The sequence below is a fragment of the Hetaerina americana genome, unplaced genomic scaffold (assembly GCF_022747635.1).
Source record: "Hetaerina americana unplaced genomic scaffold, ioHetAmer1.1.p SCAF_16, whole genome shotgun sequence".
NCBI lineage: Eukaryota > Metazoa > Arthropoda > Insecta > Odonata > Calopterygidae > Hetaerina > Hetaerina americana.
In genome coordinates this window covers 11,722,712-11,744,890 of record NW_027286719.1, presented here as the reverse complement: position 1 = coordinate 11,744,890, position 22,179 = coordinate 11,722,712, and the positions used below count along the sequence as shown (strand labels likewise).

Sequence of the window (22,179 nt, the reverse complement as noted above, 5' to 3'; positions counted from 1 at the left end):
TTCCCCAGAGTTCTGTACTAGGCCCAATTTTATTTTTAACTTATATAAATGATTTACCAGATAAGGTTAAGTTCATTAAGGGAAAAGACCCATTACTGTATGCTGACGATACAAATATTATTGTATTAGCCTCCTCTATGGACAGTTTGACAGAAAGAGCAGCTGAAGTAACTCAGATTTTCAATGAATGATGTCTCCTTATCTTCCTAAATGTTTACAAATCCAGCCTCATTTATTTCACTAATAAAAACAATGTTTTCACTGCAATCTCGGTGGATGCAGCAGGTGTAAGCATTCCCCAAAATTCCAGTACTCAATTTCTGGGAGTTAACTTGCAAAGAAACATATCTTAGGAGGAACACATTTTCAAGTTATGTAGAAAATTAAGTTCCCTAGGCTTCCTCATTAGAAATATTAGATATTCTGTACATTTAGAGGGCCTTCCATCAATTTAATATGGTCAATTTTATTCTTGCATTACTTTTAGTACCCTCTTCTGGGGTTCCTCTCCCCATCTAGGCATTATCTTCAAAATCCAAAAGAGGATTTTTTGTATTATGAGCAATGCTCCTTGCATTGCACCATGTAAACCTCTCTTCAAAAACTTGATTTAGCACCAGTACCTTGCATATATATATTTAATGTCATCTTGCATGCAAGGGGTAATATTTCTCAGTATAAGTCCAACCAAGATTACCATAGTCACTATGCAAGGACTTGAAATGACCTGCACCAGCCAGCCATTTGTCAGAACACACAATACAGCTAATGGGCCCAAAGCAATGTGCTTGAGGTTATTCAATAAACTTTCCCATAAAATCAAATATGTAACTAAAGTGCCTATTCAAGAAAAAGCAATTCAACCTATTGAAAAACAATATTTTCTATCCTATAAATGAATACCTGGAATTGTCACTACGCATCAATTCCGGCTTAACCGAATAACATGTAAATATAGTCGAGTATTGATATATACAGGGTACGGCACTTAATTCCGGACAAATGAAACTTTTGTTTATAAGCAAATTTTTTTACAAAAAATACAAATGAAAATTAAAATCCTTTTACATACAAGAAGTGGTATCTGTCACGAATAATATTACTCAATGTAACCCCCTTCAGCTACAATGACCGCCTCCAATCTCGTCCTGAATCGATCGCATGCACTCTTTCAAACAGCGCTGCCCATATTCACGAATGCTGCTGCAATAGCGGTGCGTAGAGATGCGACATTAGGGTGCCTCATCTTAGAGGTAATTCTTTCAACTACGCTGCAAACATAATAGTCGAGGGGGTTCAAGTCCCGGCTATTCGGGGGCCAGAATTCCTTGGACCAAAACATGTCAATGTTATCTGAGAGCCAGTTTTGGACTAAATGACTCATAATTCTGTGTTCTACTTACTATCTATATAGTATTAAAACACTCCATAAGCCAATATGTACTGATGACATTATATTATGGATTATTCCACTCAAGAATTTCATATCGAATTTTTCTGTGGGGATTACCTTCTCACCATCTCAGTATCCTGAAGTTACAGAAAAAGATGGTGAGAGTTATGTGTAATGAAAAATATTATGCTCACTGTCAACCTCTTTTTAAAAGGTTAAAATTGTTAACTGTACCTTGTGTATATATTTATCAATGTGTAATACTTGTTAAATTACATAGCGCTGACTTTGAAACTAATAACAGCGTCCACTTATATAATATGAGACAAAACTACAACCTACATGTGGGGTCAACTAATTTAACCTTGGCTACAAATGGCCCCAAGTCTATGAGTATAAAACTATATAATAATCTACCTGAATGGATAAAAAGAGAAGGACGTGTACCTGTGCTTAAGAAAATGGTTCGTGAATTGCTCATTGAAAAGTGTTATTATAGTGTCAAAGAATACCTGAGGCCTAATTTATAAATTTGTAGCATTTTCTAATTTTGTAATATTTCTTATTTTTGTAATAATTTCTATTTTTGTAAATCTTGTACTTGACAAATCCTATGCACTTGCCAGTATTACTACTATGCACTGTCTCTTGGACGAATAAATATTATTATTATTATTATTATGGTGCACCATCCTGTTGAAAGACATATTGCCTCCCAGAGGTCACAGTTTGGTTTCACGACCATTGTCGTGAGGTCCCAGAGGTCATCCTTGGTTTCACGACATTCTTCACAATTTGCAGATAGACTTCTTTCGTGATAGTTGGTCCCTTTTCAAAGAAATGGGGTGGCATGATATCACCCTCACTGGACACAACACCTCGGACATGAGCAATATCCGGAAATTTTGTTCAAGCAACAATTAGGACATTCTCGGGGTCGTGGGCGAGCCCACGATCATTTCTCCAGTTGATCTTCACGACAATGGTCAACATTTTTTCATCAGAAAAGAATCTGATTCGCCCAACAGCTTCATTTTTCAGAGAACACAATAGCAGGTTGCAGCGAGCAATTGGCTTTGTTCTGGCAGCCTCAGACAGCATCTGTCACACCTTTATTGTGTACGACTTAGTTTGTAGCTTCTCCTCTGCCATCATATATATTGTTCGCTCGCTAACATTCAGTTCTGACCCCAATTTCCTCAGCGATTGCCCCCAGTCCTCTGGAATCAGTGCCTGAGCCTTCTCGATGACTGCTGCAGTCTGTGACATGCATTTCCTCAAATGACGTTTCCTTTCAAGGTTAGCAAAACTTTCCCCAGATTTCTCCAAAGTATTATACTTAGCCACAGTATTGTAAACAGTTGATCTGAGGTACCCAGAGAATCAAACTATTTCACTGGGCGAATAACCAGCGCAAACACGTTCGATAATAGCGGTTATTCTCCGCACTTGTATGCAACATCTTGGCCATTTTGAGCTTATGACTGTATACTAGATGCCTACTGCTTTTGAAATCACCAATTTCAACTTCCAGAGGACCTACAATGTGGCAGGAAATTCATACTGAAATTTGTATAGAGATAACCGCCGCACCCAGTATATATATATATATACCATAAACACAGTAATCAACCCAAAGGTCAGTTTGGTAGGTGATGGTAGAGTTCACCCACTCCTACACCCTATACGGCATGTGAAATTCACACATCAGGGTGGGGGGACAGTTCCTTTCCCTATATATATATATGTATATGTATATATATATATATATATATATATATATATATATATATATATATATATATATATATATATATATATATATACATATAAATACATATATATACATATATATATATATATACATATATATAAAAATATATATATGTATATATACTACCTTGATCAAAAATTTCCCGGAATTTATTCAGAAAATTAAAAATACAAGTTTATTCATCTAAATCTATATTGTCCCCTTCAAAGTAATCCCCATCGACTGCAACACACTTATGCCAGCGCTTGATCCAATCCTCGAAACATTTTTTATATTCGGTTTTCGGTATGTCCATCAGTGCTTCCTGCGATTTTTCCATTACTTCCTCTCGGCTGCTAAAACGCGTTCCCCGTAATGGTTTTTTAACTCGATTGAACAGAAAGAAGTCACAGGGAGCCAAATCAGGTGAATTCGGTGGCTGTTGGATGGTATTTGTTGCATTTTTCGTCAAAAAATTACGAATAATGATAGCACTGTGCGACGGTGCGTTATCATGGTGCAAAATCCACGAGTTTTCTGCCCACATTTCTGGTCTCTTTCGGCGAATTGCTTCACGCAAACGTCTCATAACGCCCAAATAATACTCTTTGTTTACTGTCTGGCCTTCTGGCAAAAATTCATGATGCACTACACCGTTGTAATCCATGAAAACCGTCAGCATTGCCTTCTTTTTTGACTGAAAACGACGTGGTTTTTTTGGTCTCGGCTCATTTGGTGAACGCCATTCACTTGCCTGATGTCTGGATTGCGTGTCGTACTCATAAACCCACGTCTCGTCTCCAGTAATGATCCTTTTGATGAATGTGGGATCGGATTCAGCCTCGCAAATCATGTCTTTTGCGACGTCAACACGGTCTCTTTTTTGCATGAAATTGAGGTCTTTTGGCACCAACTTTGCTGCTACATGACGGAAACCCAAATCATTAACCACAATGTCTTGGGCGGATCCATAGGCAATGTTCAAGTCCTCCGCTATTTCTCTGATGGTTAATTTGAGGTTATTGACCAACATTTCTTTTACTTTATCAATTTTTTCACCGACTTTCGATGTCGATGGTCTGCCACTGCGTTCATCATCTTCGATTGACTCACGACCACTTCTGAACCGCTCGTGCCACTGGTAAACGACCGTTTTTTTTAGAGAATCGTTGCCGAAACACTTTTCCAACATTTCCAACGTCCGTGCGCCACTAAATCCGTTTTTTACGCAAAATTTAATACAAGTTCGTTGTTGCAAATTTAAATCCATTTCTGAAATTGTAAAAAATCGCCAACACACACAGAGATAGATGTACTCTTGGCTACGTATCTTTTGCAAATGTCAAGTTATGACACTAAGATTTAAAGGGAATATCAACAACAGATGTACCAATTTAACAAAAAAAACAGAACTCAAATCGGAACGATGGGAGCGCCACACGGTGGTTATTCCGGGAACTTTTTGATCAAGGTAGTATATATATGTGTATATATATATATATATATATATATATATATATATATATATATATATATATATATATATATATATATATATATATGTATGTATGTATGTATATATATATGTATGTATATATATATGTATGTATATATATATGTATATATATATATATGTATATATAATTGGCTGACACAACATAACACAAATAGAAAAGAATAGACACATATAAAAGAACACTTACACGGTAAGGAATAACCGCGGCGAGAAGCAGTTGAGTTCTGCAGGAGACAGGGGTTAGTCATCACCAACACTTGGTTTAGACACCACAAAAGGCGCAGGTATACATGGAAAATGTCAGGTGACTCAGAAAGATATCAGATAGATTATATCCTGGTTAGACACAGGTTTAGGAACAGTGTGATGAATTCGCACACCTTCCCGGGAGCGGATGCGGACTCTGACCACAATTTCGTTGTTATGAAATGTAGCGTCCGTTTCAAAAAGATAAGACAGGGGCGGCGGGTTAGAAAACGGATAACGGAAAATGGAACGTAGAAGCATTAAATGCATTAAAAAGGAAGGAGTACCAACAGGCAGTGGAGGAAATTATAGAGAATGGTAAAGGGCTAAGTATTATCGAAGAAAAATGGGATAGTATGAAGAAAGGGTTATCGAAAGCCGCAAAAGACACTATTGGAACCGTTAACGCTAAAATGAATTGGAAACCATGGATCACGGATGAGATGATTACAAAGATGGATGAGCGGAGAAAATGGAAGAATATAAATACAGAATTAGGCAAAATGAAGTACAAAGAATTGAACAATAAATTGAGGCGGGCAACAAATTAAGCAAAGGAAGCATGGTGGAAGACGCAGTGCGAGGATATGGAAAGTCTGCAGAGGAAAGGTGAAATCGGTGCGCTGTACAGCAAAGTTAAATCATTATCGGGAAATAAGAAAGTAAGAGCTATGCTAACAGTTAGAGATAAGGCGGGTAGGGTAATATTTGACGCAGGGAAGATCCAAGAGAGATGGAAGGAGTATATAGAAGAACTGTATAGTAAAGAGCTTAGACCAACAAAGTTAGACATTGAAAAGGAACATGACGTAGAGGAAGATAGCTTAGGTCCAGGCATACTAGACAATGAGATAGAAAGGGCATTGAGGGAGTTGAAACTAAATAAGGCTGTTGGGGTAGATAACATTCCCGTGGAACTTTTAAAATGCTTAGGAAAATGTGGGAGGAAGAGGCTATATGGGCTGATCCATAGTATTTATGAGGAGGGAATCTGGCCGGAAGACTTTGTGAGATCAGTTTTAGTTCCTATTCTGAAAAAGGTAAAGGCCACGTCATGTGAGGACTACAGGACAATTAGTTTGATATCCCACACAGCTAAAGTTGTTCTTAAGATCATAAACAAAAGGATAGAGAGTAGGGCAAATGATTACTTAGGGGATGATCAGTTTGGGTTTAGGAAGGGGAGAGGTACGCGTGATGCCATTGCAGTAATGAGATTATTAATCGAGAGGAATATAGAACACAATCAGGAGGTATTTGCCTGTTTCGTAGATTTCGAAAAAGCGTTTGATAGAGTGAATTGGGAAAAACTAATGAGTATATTGAAGAAAATAGGAATAGATTGGAGGGAAAGGAGGCTAATCCGCAACCTTTACATGTCTCAGACTGCTCAGGTGCGAGTGGCGAACGGGGAGTCCGGTTGGGCAGTGTTAGGAAGGGGTGTAAGGCAGGGTTGCCCATTATCACCGTTGCTGTTCAACCTGCATGCAGAGGAAATGATTAAAGAGGCATGGGAACAACTGGAGGTAGGAATAAAAGTGGGCGGGAAATACGTAAAATCAGTTAGGTTTGCTGATGACCAAGCTTTAGTTTGTCAGTCAGCCAAGGGGCTGCAAGCATTGCTTAGTGAATTGGAAATTCAGTGCGACAGGTATGGGATGAGAATCAATATTAATAAAACAAAGATTATGCAATTTTCTAGAAAGAAAAAGGCTAAGCTTAACATTAAAATAAGAGGGCAAAAACTAGAGCAGGTAGAACAGTTTACGTATCTCGGTAGTATTTTGGACCAACACGGTCAAAGTAGTAAGGACGTAAGGAGAAGAATTGCGCTAGGCTAAGAGGCTTTCACAAGGAGGAGGGAGTTGATGACGGGGACGTTGAGTAAGGATGTTAAGAAAAGACTCATAAAAACTTTGGTATGGAGCGTAGCTATGTACGGCGCGGAAACGTGGTCATTGAAACAGGAGGATAGACTTAGATTGGAGGCTTTTGAATATATTTATATATTCAAAATATTTTATATGTATATATATATTTTATATATATATACATATATATATATATACATATATATATATACATATATATATATACATATACATATATATATATACATATACATACATATATATATACATATACATATATACATTTATACATATATACATTTATACATATATACATTTATACATATATATATATATATATATATATATATATATATATATATATATATATATATATATATATATATATATATATATACACATTCAAACACGAAATCCCGCCAAACGGCGAATAAATACTCATATATACAGAAACATATATAAGGAAAAGGGATAGGAACACGTATAAAGGACGAACACAATAGAGGTGGGGAAGGCGGAATCGAACGGATCACAAGAGTAAAAATATCTCCTCAACCGGGACTCGAACACCGGATCTTTCCACTTGCCGGGCGGATGCTCTTAACCACTTGAGCTATCGAGGATATGTAATTTACCCTGAGATCCGTGGGTCTTATATGTCGCCAAGCGCCCCGATTCTTTAGCCAAGAGATGGCGTCAGGGGGCTGTTTCACCCACCAAAGGAGAAATAGACAATACACAAGAGGAAAGGTCAGTGGTTAGAATTCATACAACATCATACAGGAAAAGAACAGTGCGTTTCGTGGCACGCATAGCCAGAAGAAAGAGATGAGCCACATTGGCCAAATACACATTCAAACACGAAATCCCGCCAAACGGCGAATAAATACTCATATATACAGAAACATATATAAGGAAAAGGGATAGGAACACGTATAAAGGACGAACACAATAGAGGTGGGGAAGGCGGAATCGAACGGATCACAAGAGTAAAAATATCTCCTCAACCGGGACTCGAACACCGGATCTTTCCACTTGCCGGGCGGATGCTCTTAACCACTTGAGCTATCGAGGATATGTAATTTATCTCAGGGATCTCAGGGTAAATTACATATCCTCGATAGCTCAAGTGGTTAAGAGCATCCGCCCGGCAAGTGGAAAGATCCGGTGTTCGAGTCCCGGTTGAGGAGATATTTTTACTCTTGTGATCCGTTCGATTCCGCCTTCCCCACCTCTATTGTGTTCGTCCTTTATACGTGTTCCTATCCCTTTTCCTTATATATGTTTCTGTATATATGAGTATTTATTCGCCGTTTGGCGGGATTTCGTGTTTGAATGTGTATTTGGCCAATGTGGCTCATCTCTTTCTTCTGGCTATGCGTGCCACGAAACGCACTGTTCTTTTCCTGTATGATGTTGTATGAATTCTAACCACTGACCTTTCCTCTTGTGTATTGTCTATTTCTCCTTTGGTGGGTGAAACAGCCCCCTGACGCCATCTCTTGGCTAAAGAATCGGGGCGCTTGGCGACATATAAGACCCACGGATCTCAGGGTAAATTACATATCCTCGATAGCTCAAGTGGTTAAGAGCATCCGCCCGGCAAGTGGAAAGATCCGGTGTTCGAGTCCCGGTTGAGGAGATATTTTTACTCTTGTGATCCGTTCGATTCCGCCTTCCCCACCTCTATTGTGTTCGTCCTTTATACGTGTTCCTATCCCTTTTCCTTATATATGTTTCTGTATATATGAGTATATATATATATATATATATATATATATATATATATATAGATAAAAATACTATTAATGCATTTATTTGTCCCAAGATATGCTGCACATACAATAGGTCATATCAGATGTAAATTTTATATATATATATATATATATATATATATATATATATATATATATATATATATATATAAAATTTACATCTGATATGCCCTATATTTGTCTGTGTGTGCATGTATTGGCAGCATATCTTGGGAAAAATAAATGCATTAATATTATTATAACATTCTCCACTAAATAATAAGAAATAATGAATGCCAAACTCAGGGGATGCCAATGACATATCCTGTGATCTCTGAAATTCTACCATTCAAATTTTCACCATTTTGGTCAGATATGCCATAACGACTCTTTTACTCTGTGGATCTTTCTTTCACCATAATGCCATTGAACCAAAGTTCACAAAATAGTTGAGGCCACAATCCTATCAATAGCTGATGTTTTCAATTTTGCACAAAAAACTAGCTGTGAAGAAATCTCTGCAAGATGGAGGTCATGTAGGCTCTCAGTGGAGGATAAAGGCAATCATGTGGTCGATTGGGAGGCTGATTGGATCTTTTCTTTCACAATCCTGACTGGTTTTTGTGTCAATTCATAACCGTGGACAAAACATGGATACATTAATACACCAAAAAAACAAAGAAACAGTTGAGGCAGTGAGTTTCTAATGGTGATTCAGCTCTGAAGAAGGCAAAAATGGAGAAAATCAGCCAAAAAGGTGATGGCCATGGATTTTTGGAATGCAAATGGAATCATCTACCTCAATCTTTTGCAAAATGGACAACCCATAAATGGAGCGTATTATGCATCATTATTGCGCTGGTTGAATGAAGAAATCAAGAATAATGTCCCCATTTGCCAAAGAAAAAACTCTCTTCCATTAAGAAAATGCAAGGGAGTACACCTGCACAGATTCAATGGCAAAAATTATACAATTAAAGTTCAAACTATTACAACATCCACCATATTTACCAGAGTTGGCCCCAGGTGACTTTTTTTATTTCCCAACTTGAAAATAATGGGTCAGCAGAAAACAATTCACATCAAACAAGGAGATTGTCACCGAGGCAGATGCCTATTTGAGGACCTTCCAAAATTTTACCTTTTGGACAGCTTAAAAAAATGGAGAAATGCTTGAGAATATGTTGAAAAGGAAAAAAAATATACCCTAAATGATGTCTTTCTATTATTTCCTAAGGACCTATTGAATGGCACACAGAATGGCAAATAAAGAACTTAACCCTCATTGTGATACTTCAATGCCCAATTTTAATGATCACATCACAACACTTGCAATTTAGTAAATATTGCACAAACACTGGCATTGGATTTACTTTTTTTGAGTTTGAATTCATGACACAAATTTAACATGCAAATTGCAGGAGCCAGATGTCTTCTACTTGCATTTTGTCAGTTATTCATTAAGAAATTTTACTAATGAATCTGGTAGTAAGGTGCAATAGACTTGCCAAGTCATTTGTAAACCAGTCTTAAAAGAAACATTTATCCACCAAAGGTGTAGACTAAATTCAAATATGCTTTACCGATGCAATCTTCCAATGGCAACGCCTTGTTTTTTATGTAGAAGGAGATGCTGCTGGACCAAATCCGCCAATTTTCCTTGCTGTGCTAGCATTGACAGAAATGTGCAAATGAATTCATCATAGTTGTGAGTTCGCCTGCAGTCATCAATCTGGAAGAATAAGATTCCATGGGTGAAACTTGATTAAGTATACCAAGTCTTGTAGGTAGCCATTCAAAAAAATTGGCAACAGTTATTCAACTTAATTAAATGATGAGAGGGTTGTATTTTCAGCTGCTTGGAAGAATTCATGATTACAGAGATAAAGAGAAAATCAAAGAATTATTATAGTAAAAAATGGTTAAATTTTTATTTTGTTGGACATATTCACATCTCCATTCTATCAATAATTTTGCAGCAATTGCTGTATACTTGAAAGTGGGAGTGTTATTACTATTGAGACATTGATTATCTCATCCCTACGATTTAACTTCCACTAAATAACTAATGAAGAATATTTTCTACTAAAAATGGCATTGTACTAATGCATCATAGTCAAAACAATAAATATACACATGGTTTCATTTGTTCTTTATTTTAATTGGAGTTGAATGTCAAAATCTTAAGGAAAAAATGCTATTCAATTATATAATGGAAGGCAATTTTGAATTTTTATTCTGAGGGGTTCATTAAAAACAAGCCAATAAAAAACAAATGATACTATTATTAACATTGAGATACTCAACTGCTTATATACAGACTAATTTTTTTAGCCTTTGCTTAAAAATGAAAGTTTAAATAAGCAAAGTATGTAAAACAAATTCTAATTAAAAATTCTCATAATCTGTTCAACCCAAGATGTCCACATACCTTGTACTTCTTTCGTTTTTCATTTTCATCCTTTAAACTCCCCTCACAAGTATTAATTTCATTATCAAGGTTTTTCAAGAGTGCCAACAGGTCTTTCGGAGCAAATGTGTGAGGCTCAAATAACTCTGGGTACTTGGCACTGAGCTTTGAGTCAACTTTCTTATCTCCATACTGCACCTCTCGTAACTCCTCTGACCTCTTCTCCTCTTTGCTTGAGCCAGACGCCTCTGGAAACACATCAGCTCTTTTCTCCTGCTCCTTACTTGAACAATTCACATCAGATTCACCACATGATTTCTTCGAAGCAGCTTCACTGTTCCCACTGATCCTTTCTGAAGACCGTTTCACTGTATATGCACCGCTTATACTGGTACTCGTCCTACCTGCAAATGAATGCATCACATTCAGCCCGCATGTTTGACTACAAATTCCAAAAGAACATTTTTTCCAAGTGCTACTCACAATACTAACATATTTTTATCTAATCTGTATTCTGGTTCACCAATTAAAACATACTTTAAAACATATTCAGGCACAGGTGTCATCTTAAATTCATACTTGATTGAAATTAAGAGCTGGTTTGCACATTGAAAACTTCCTCATTTCAAACTCTATGAACCTCTGTGGTAATATATGTGAGTGAAAATCAGTCTCCTACAGTGTAGGCAACTCAATGTCTACATTTTTCATCACAAGCACAAATCATAACAGACATTGGTTCCCTGAAGTTCACAGGCGAATGTTCACAAGCCTGGAAATGCTTGAATTTTTCTGGCGAATAGCACCCGCCTCTAATTATAAAGAAAAGTTTTCAAGTCTACAGGCAGCAATATAAATCGCCGTTGTGCATACATTTTTGATGTACCAAGTGACTCAACTTAAATTTTCACAAGCCAGATTATTACCATTAATCTCAGATTATCAAGAGAACTCTACCTATGCCTCAACACAACACAAAATTTAATATGTGACGCAGATATACGGTCCACCATTTTTCATTGATAGAATCAATGAGTTTTCAAGTTTTATTAAAGTCATATTTGCATAATGATGTTGAATGATTACCTCTCCTTTTTATGTCACAGTTATATCAATGGTTTCTTATGATATGAAGAAATGATACATTAAAATCACTGGACATTCTCTAATAGATGAAGATTTTATGTGCATAATGGTACAAAACTACATTGCTTCTCAACTAAGTTCTTCTAAATTCAAATATGAAATTTGGTTGAAACAATAATCAGTGAAACTCATCCAACTTGTTCATTGAACTAAAACAACACACTGAAGGTTCCACTAACAAACAATCATTGCAAATGTTATGCCTCAAAAGAATTTGTTGTTGATATCAAAAATATCAGAAACTAAATTTCATCAATTTAATTGCCTTTACCAAATTGACAAGTTATAAAAATATGGAAAACTTACTATTAAAAAATTTTTTATAAGAGATATTACAAAAATATATATTGTGCAGTTCTATTCATTTTGTATAATCAAGTTTTAATTTTGAAACTTAAAAAAAATCATAAAGATTGCAAGCTATTAAAAAAATGGAATAATACAAAATATCTAATAAACCTTACTTAATTTTTTTCAAGGTGGTAAATCTCATTTATGATCACTACTCTCCACAGCTTGATAATTAACCGTTCACATTGACCACTAGGGTAAATCACATTGACATGAGGCACCAAAACTACCAGAAAAGAGAACAGGAACTAAAACTGAGAATAAAAGCTAAGAAATGAACCAGCAATAGAACCAAAAAGAAGTGTACCAACCCCACATGAATTCTTTTTTCATAATGTCGACATTTAATTACCAATTTAACTGGTCATAAACATGCTATCGGTTCATATGCAGTTTGGTTTCCTTTTAATGATTTGTTAAGAGTGGCATAAAAGAATTAGAACCTGAATAAACCAAAGTTGAGGGCGGTCAGAGGAATACTGCTTTATAATTTTTATTTGCAGTATTTTGAGTCATTGCCACATTTCTTCACAATTTTTATTTAAATGTGACTGACTGGCATCCTTTATTGCCCCACAATGGGGCACGTAAGAAATGGGATCTTTTCCCAGTCACCACAAGTTAAAAATGGAGTGAAGGCAAAGTTACAGGTGCTCTGAAAATTCTTCCAGGTAAGATAGGAGAGAGGAAAGAATGTTGGGTGGAGCATCCATCAGTACCCAACCTCCCAACGCCTCATCCCGGGGAGAAGCAGCCTTATACCAAGTCCTAAAAGTGATTATGTTGACAATGAAATTCAGATTCAAAGGATTGGATGGAGTCTATACCCTTCCCCCTTTTTTCCTCTTTGCTGCTCCTAAGACTCCAAGGGCTACAATACACTGTTGCAGCCACCCTTGAATTAGTGAAAAGTGAGGAGAGGGGTGTACATAGAATTATTAAAGGAGGGGCGTGAGAAGAAGAGCTTAAGAAATGAGCGGGCATCAGGTGATGAGGCTAGAAACATCAATAGAGATCAGCTCTTCAAAAGGATGAAACAATACTTCATCCTCTGTGGCAACCATGAGAATCCTATCCTCATAAAATATTACCATTTTGTCAAAGAAATTTATTAACAATAATAAATATTTTCTATAGAAAATTTAGTACATGCGATATCATTGAAATGATGATGTAGTTGTTATATAACCACAATTGTCAAAATATTTCAATATGGCTGATAATTATCATCACATCATTGTACCCTCACTACATTAATACTTATTTTATATTGGCATTCAACATTGGAGAATAAATATTGCAAAGCCCTTTTACTTGGCCAGTCACCACTGATTGGGTGCCCAATGGTAATGCATTTTTAAGTAAAGAAATAGGTAATTTCTCTCATATTGGAGTTAGTTGTATGAACAAAAAGATTTTAATGCATAACGTTTTCTTAATATAAATACTTAATATATATTTAATACTTATTAATTCTGCAAAAAATGAATTTAACTTGATTTAATGATTATTATATTCTTAATACATATTCTTAAATCAAATAAGATATAATCTCCATTATATGGTTAATAATTTATTTATAAAATTTTATATCGATTTTTTATAAATCTAAATTTATCAATATCCCTAAACCTTATTTTACTAAAGGAACCAGGCTATAATCTAAAAAACTGTTAAGCTTATGTGCCACCAATGTCCTGTATAATGGTGCCTTGACTTGTGAACATTATTCCTGTCCACAGTTCCCATCTCGAAAAGTTCATAATCCAATTTTAATTGAAATCCAATTTTTCATTTTAACTGATAGGCAGTCAATTGATCCATTCTCAGATTTTGAAATTTTGGAGATCAATAAAAAACTGAGATTTATTATAAGCATGATTTGCAACAAAAAATTATCAAGAGCAAAAAACATATCGAAAGAAATTTTATAAAACAGCACCTTAACATATACAAAAGGAATTGCCTTGAAGACAATAGAAAAATATCCAAGAGGTTTGCCTAAAAATCTAAATAAATCTGGAGAAGTGTATTGTTGGTTTAACAATTATGAAAAATACTAAACTGCAAATACATCACGTTTGTCACAAATTAGATACATAGAAAGTGACAACTATCATTACATCAGAGATGGTTTAGCACCAAACGTGCATCTATGCCACAGCACAAGATGTGGAAAGGGATGCTGAAGTGTGCAGGGGGAAATCCATATGGCATTAGTGGCAGTGCATGTTTATCAATATATTTTACTAATGTACATTGTTGCTTGCAGTATTTAAGTAGTCTGTGATATGATTCATTTGAAATGCATCACTGTTTACATTTCAAGATTAAATTTGTTTTCGGAGCCCATACAGGAATATGAACTACGTTTAAACCTCAAAAAGTTCATATATTGAGTGGTTCGTAAATTGAATTAACAATATATCAGTACATAACAAGGAAAATTTGAAATTATCAAAATAAATGCATTTGAATGAGCATATTGAAATATTAAGTATGATATGCTTTTTCAACCGTGTACATTTTAATGAAATGAAAAATGATTTCCAACCATGCATAGAATAGGCTAAGAATACAGTTAGATTTCTTGCGTTTATCTTTAAATATTTGAATACAATAGGACTCCACCAAGAGCACTCATACTTCCTGTTTCATCAATATAAGAGTTGGCATATCTTCTGTTTCATAGCACTCAACAAATAATTATAATAAGTTAAAGAAATGGAAAAATCACTAAAGTTTCATAAAACCTTTCATGAGCAGTGTTATGAAATGACCATGCTGCATGGTTACATTGTCTGTGCATATCGTAAGTAGGCACAAACATATCTCACCTAGTTTGATTTAATATTTTACCAGCACATAATTGTGGTGAAGTCTTGCTAGGTTTTACACCATGTCAGGGCTTCAGCCTAAACCCTGATCAGGTGAAAAACTCTTGAAGACTATCCCACCATTTTTTTTTCTCAGTTAGAAGCAACATATTACATAGTGCTTCATCTACAAAATATATGAAGGCAGTTCAATAAGTACCCGTGTTAGAAATGAAGAAACCATTTTTTCAAAAATATTTTTTTTTATTTTTCAACATAGTCCCCTTTTAGAACGATACACTTCTCCCAATGTTCCAGCCATTTTTTTAACCCCTTCAAAAAAGAGGATTTGTCGAACTCTCCAAAATACGCCTCTGTCTCAGGGATAACTTCCTCGTTTGAGCTAAATTTTTTCCCGCGAGCCATTTCTTCATGTTAGGGAATAAGAAAAAGTTGCAGGGAGCCAGATCGGGTGAATACGGGGGGTGCGGCAGCAATTCATAACGTAGTTCATGTAGTTTGGCAGCGACAACTCCAGATCAGTTTGTTGTCTCCCATGAGCAATCACAGCACCCATTGGGCCAACAATTTTTTCATCGCCAACTTATCATGTAAAATATCAATTCCCATTCCAGTAGACACACCCAAGGCCTCTGCTACTTCGGGCACTTTCGTTCGTCGATTTGCGAGAATCATGGCATGGACTTTTTGAATGATTTCCTTGGTAACCACATCTGCCGGGCGTCCTGGTCGCTCCTCATCAAAAACAGATGTTCGCCCACGTTTAAATTTGTTGAACCAATATCCAACTGTAGTCATAGATGGCGAAGTGTCCCCATAAACAGCATCCAACTTTGATTTTATCTCCTTGCATTTCTTCCCATCCAAAAACAAAAAGCATTACCAAAAGATACTGCTCTTTTTCCATCTTAGCGAAAATCACGAAACACGTTTTACTCGAATGGCTGCCAAATCCAAACTAACCTTTCAATCAGTCTGAAATTTGTTTCGCCATCGTTTGATAGATGGCAGCACAGGATGAAAATAAACTCCCCTCAGGAACACACTTTGTTGTCAAGCACAGGTACTTATTGAACTGCCCTCGTAATTCAGTATTACACCACTACTAATCTGCTACATACTATCGTTGTGTGTATGCTTTGAAATGAAAATGCAATATTTTATCCGTAACAAGCAGACTTCAAGAGTACTAGATGCATATTCTTTTGTAATTATATGTTCAATGTATTTAAAACTCAATAATCATTACTATTCTTGGAAACGTCCATAAACATAATTATCATTTAACATTACGTAAATATTTATTTGAACAGGCATTTAAGAAAGATGTTTTGCATTTCAGAAAGTTGGCAAGCATACAGCCAGTTTTGCAATTTCAGTTAATGGATCTTTTTCAACGTGGTTAATTCACAAGAATAATTATAAATATTTCATCATTGGCTCTGATATAACAATATGCCTAAAAAATTCAGCTCTCTTACAATTAACTCAGATTTTCTATAGGCCTGGACTTAAGGATACATCAGAAGGAGGTTGAAAAAATCAATTTTTCAAGATGAAATTTGAGCTATTCATCTAATACATTTTTGCTACTTATGCCAATGTTACAGTTCACATGTTAATCTTCAAGTAATACCACGTGTTGACACTCACTCCCTTGCTTCTTCCCTATGGATTTTTAATAAACCTCCATTTTGGACAGAGCAATAACTATGAGTCAGTTAATGTTAATTAGCCAGTCAGTCAATGGGTTAGAATCATTGTTTAGTGCATTACAGAATTAGTGTAATTGATAAAGGACATGAATTAATCCTAAGGTAACAAAGCCAATGAGATTCTCAAGATACAGGAAAGTTTAAGATAAGCATAAAAGAGGCAGACATGCACTTGAACAAATAAAACAGTACAACAATCTTGGATGATTTTGGAAGAAAGTGTGCAAAGTAATATGAGCATAAAAAAAGAATTGTTAGGTAAAGAAGCACTTATAAAAGACACTGGTACCTTAAGGAAAGATAGTCAGAAAAGACCAGTGAAAACTTGAATATGGAGTGTAGTTTTGTATGGCTTGGAAATTTAGTCATTCCATGAATAGAAAAACATAAAAATGGAGGCTTCTGAGATGCGAGTGTGGAGAAGAATGGAAAAATAAAATAGACAGAAAGAAAAACAAACGATGAAGCTCAAGGCATGGTAGGGGAGAAGGAGAGAAGGTTGTTGGACTGCCAGGTTACATCATATTCACTCTACCCCAGTAGCGGACAACAAAAAATGGATGGAGCATAATCTAACTGAAGGTCATTTCCTTGGCAACTTCTCAGAGCAGAAATTTGCAATTCAAACTCTGCTATTTGCTAAAATTTTCTCTGATTATGGGCTCTTTTGTGACAAATGTTTTAACCAACTAGCATTTCTGGTATTAAAAATTCCAAAGAAACTGCGGGAGATGCCACAACAGTAACTTTTAACGGAGTCATCCGCTAATGTGCATTTCAATGCAACAATTTCAGAGTGTAAAAATCATTTGACTTGACTGGGATACGAACCCAGATCCCTCAATATCCGGTCGAGTGCTTTAGCCACTTAAACTATCGAGGCGTCCTCTTAAACTCTGAAGTTTTGGGGCTTTTTAAGGAACTAGATGTAGTGACAAAATACCGTACATACAATGTCACAGGTATTCGTATTCGTGCACGACGCGCCACAGTCCATGAGGTTAAAGCCTACTTTTAAACACTTCAGCTGTTTATACCTTGACAAATTCCTAAGAAACTGCGGGAGATGCGGCAACAGTAACTTTTAACGGAGTCATCCGCTAATGTGCATTTCTGGAATTACTTTAAGGACACTTTATTATCTTACAAGTAATTTTATCACCAGATCAAAACTATATATTTTGAAGCTTTTGCTTGTCCTTACTTCATTTCATAATTTCCAATTAGTTCAATTTATCTGCCTCCCTAACCATATTATTCAACTTCTCATACCTTTCTATGCAAAACATTTTAAGGTTTACATAAGCAATGGTATTTAAATGGGGGCATTCACCTTAGTCTTTGGGAATTTAATCTAGCAGCCACCAAAGAGGCTATATAAGAGGTTAAACATTCAATTTTTCCCCATTTTAAATGTAATATTTTTATGCAAATAAATACATAGATAAATTCCTAATACTTGAGGTAGTATTTGCTATGGGAGGTAACCAAGAGCTAAGTTCATTTGTGCTATTAAAAATATATCAGTGATGGTATGGACAGGTTGTTCAGGGAACGAGAGAAGGGTGGAGAGAAACCCAGCATTGGCATTAGCCTACTCTGCTCAATGTAAGTCACCTAGGAGTCTACAATTAAGCACACTATCTGACAGATTGCACACTTCACTCGAAGTGCTTTCCTCACAGCACCCCTTTTAGGCATCCGGATACCACTGAAAAATTCTGTCACCACATTTTAATACTAATGCACAATATATCATGCCAAAATATATCCTTAGATGTAGCATCACCATGTTCCTCCCAATTTTAATCCTTGATTTCAGAGATATGATTCGTCTCAAATAAAGTTAACCCGAGAATGGTAATGCTATTTTTTTCACCCTATTCTGTTAACTTGGGGTGACAATTTTCAAAAATTCGTATCTCACACTCATTACGACAGTGAGAGTCCTATTGGGGCTCATTTTTTTCTTTTTTTAATGTAGAATCACGTGACACATTGATTGACGTGAATTATGGTAAAGGTCCCGAGTCACAAACGTAAGCCATTTTTGTTTGGCGTGAGATTTTTACCGTGACGGTTTTGACATTCCAATACCGTTTTGGCGTGAGAGAACGGTAATGGGGGTGTTTTTCCACCCCTATAACCGTTCCAGGGTTACGAGAACCTCCATCAAAAAGGACCAATATTAAAGTTTTCAACACCCCGTTACAGAAAGGTATGGCTTTTTTTGGAAAACTTAATTAAATGAATAACACAGGCCACCAATAAAATAATATTGTGCAATGAAAATAATTAAAAATTAATCATGGATAATTGTGCTCATCAAAACAAACATGAATGTTAGAAAGTGATAAAACAACACCATATAGCAAAAACATGGAGCAAATTGCCATGACAATACATGGTGCATGGCAATATTCCTGGAATGCTTTTGTAAACATCTGTTCAAATTTGAGGATGAGAGAATTTTTAGAAACAAAGACAGGACTGTATCCCTGGACTGAGTTCAGAGTCAGCTGTTTCACATTTAAAAAAATGAGTCATGGGATGCCTGCCAGAAATAAAAACAATTGTAAACAATGGTAAAATACTAACTCTACACCTCTCTACTCTTCATCTGTCTCCCCTACCTCAATTTTACTTTTTGGGCTAAGTAAAAAAACATACGTGCACACACAACAGGTGCATATGTATGCAGAGTGACGCTAGATAGAAACACACAAATGAGAGATGGATAGATTAGTCGGCTGTAGAGAGTCAGAGGGAAGAGAATAGGCTAAAACATAAATTGTAGCATGCATACAGCAGATCTGCACAAAGAGGGGAGAGCTAGCTCGTTCTCTCCTTTCACTGCTCTTCCTCCAGCAATCTCCATACCAAAGCTCTCTGGTTCTTTGCCATGGTTCAACAAGCCACAGCAGTCAAAAATTGGCTTTCAGATATAAACAGCCACAAGATGAGGTACCATTGGTTTTTTCCCAAAGAAAAAAGCCAAAGTACACGCTGCATGCACCCAAAAGTGACAGAAACTGTTAGTCGAATTCCTGGCTTTTTTTAAATCAAATATCATGTTAGTTAAATAGCAAGTGAAAATTGGTTCCCAAGGAACTATAAAGTTCTCCCTGCTCAGGTGGTTGACAATTAGAAAAAGGTAATTCATCTTAATTAATTTAATTGCAGTTTGTCACATAAAAGTTGTGGCATTACTCAAGGCATCGATATATTCTGATTAAATTTTTACATGGACATTGTATGCATAGGCAATTTTGGTGTATTGGAAGTTATTTCAAAATAAAGTCAAGGAAATGAGAGACATTATGCATACACTGCATCAGTGGTATTACCTGCTAACTAGTGATATGGATATTTTGACTTAGACAAGTGGCTTATTAAAATAGAATACAATAGTAAGCAAGGATATTTTATGAGTACTCCAAGGCATGAGATAGTTACCTATATGCAATTACTATGTGGACATTCAATAACCCCTAAGAAAACCCAAGAAATAGCACTTGTAGTTGCTTAAGCTCCAGCTATATCCATCATGTGGTTTCAATTTCAAAGTCAATTGAAGTGAGAAACTTTTGCTTAATTAGAAAAATGGAAAAAAATAATTTTGCACGGTGACTAAACACTTCTATTTAAAAGGATTAACACAAAAAAGATCAAAGCTGAGTGGGATGAACTTCCAGGCACATCTGCTCCGGTGTTGTGACTGTTTACAACTGGGTAAATGAATTTTAATGCGGCCATATATCCACAAATGATGACATCAATCAGTAGAAATGACTCCATCTAAAATGCTTGTTAAAATCCAAGATATGGTTTTGAGTGATCAGCGCATCAAACTTCGAAAAATAGTTCAGGCATATGACAAGGTACAGTGTTTTCAGTTTTGCAAAAAAAAATTGGTAGGAAAAATCTCAGAAAGATGGGTGCCATGTTTACTCTCAGTGGAGAGTAAACCCAATCATGAGGTCGATTCTGCAGCTGGTTTGGTGCTTTTCCGTCGCAATCCCGATGAGATTCTGCATCATTACATAACTATGGGTAAAACATGGATACACTGCCACAGAAAGAAAAGAACAGTCAAAACAGTGGGTTTCTAGCTCCAAAGAAGGCTAAGACAGTGATATTGGCCAATAAGGTGATGGTCACAGGTTTTTTGGGGTACACACAGAATAATCTACATTGACTATTTGCAGAAAGGGTAAACAATGCAGAGCATTATGCATTATTTCTACAGCTGAGCAAAGAAATGAAGACAAATGCCTTCATTTAACAAAGAAAAAAATTGGAGAACCACTGAGAAAAGTATAAACAGCTAAAAAGAAGATGTTTTGAAAAAGATTTTTTAAATCTGCACAAAATAATGTTTTCCTATTTTTTCTTAAGGGTTTATTGAATGACCCAAGTATAAACAAGGTCCAACTGGAAAGGATTGTCATTGTGAATGTTTTTCTGATAATCATTAACCCTTTGCGCTCGGGTGCTATTTTTCCTCCATTGCCTTAGTCTACTCGGGATTCAATTTTTTAAATACCCCAAATTTACTAAGCGTGGCACTAGAATGAAAAACTGGAGTTTCTTTTCATACAAATTTATTTATTTGGATTTTATAACATAATTATTGATAAATTTATTGATAAACCATAATTTAAACTCTATAGTTTTTCATGGTATGATATTTTTGGAAGCATTCACCAACATGAAGACCTGGTTTACATTCACATGTCTCACAGATATACTACCTTGATCAAAAATTTCCCGGAATTTATTCAGAAAATTAAAAATACAAGTTTATTCATCTAAATCTATATTGTCCCCTTCAAAGTAATCCCCATCGACTGCAACACACTTATGCCAGCGCTTGATCCAATCCTCAAAACATTTTTTATATTCGGTTTTCGGTATGTCCATCAGTGCTTCCTGCGATTTTTCCATTACTTCCTCTCGGCTGCTAAAACGCGTTCCCCGCAATGGTTTTTTAACTCGATTGAACAGAAAGAAGTCACAGGGAACCAAATCAGGTGAATTCGGTGGCTGTTGGATGGTATTTGTTGCATTTTTCGTCAAAAAATTACGAATAATGATAGCACTGTGCGACGGTGCGTTATCATGGTGCAAAATCCACGAGTTTTCTGCCCACATTTCTGGTCTCTTTCGGCGAATTGCTTCACGCAA

General features: G+C 35.9%; 1 protein-coding gene across 4 annotated transcripts in view; it reads right to left on the bottom strand.

Annotated features, from left to right (window-relative positions):
* caly (ubiquitin carboxyl-terminal hydrolase calypso) overlaps positions 1–22,179 on the bottom strand; it is a 119,878-nt gene that overhangs the window by 5,858 nt on the left and 91,841 nt on the right. For all 4 annotated transcript variants that reach the window (XM_071584108.1, XM_071584107.1, XM_071584109.1 and 1 more), the window contains 2 exons: positions 10,965–11,347; positions 10,117–10,265 (listed from right to left, as the gene is read on the bottom strand). In XM_071584108.1, the coding sequence (XP_071440209.1) occupies positions 10,117–10,265; positions 10,965–11,347 (532 nt within the window). The remainder of the gene's footprint in view (positions 1–10,116; positions 10,266–10,964; positions 11,348–22,179) is intronic.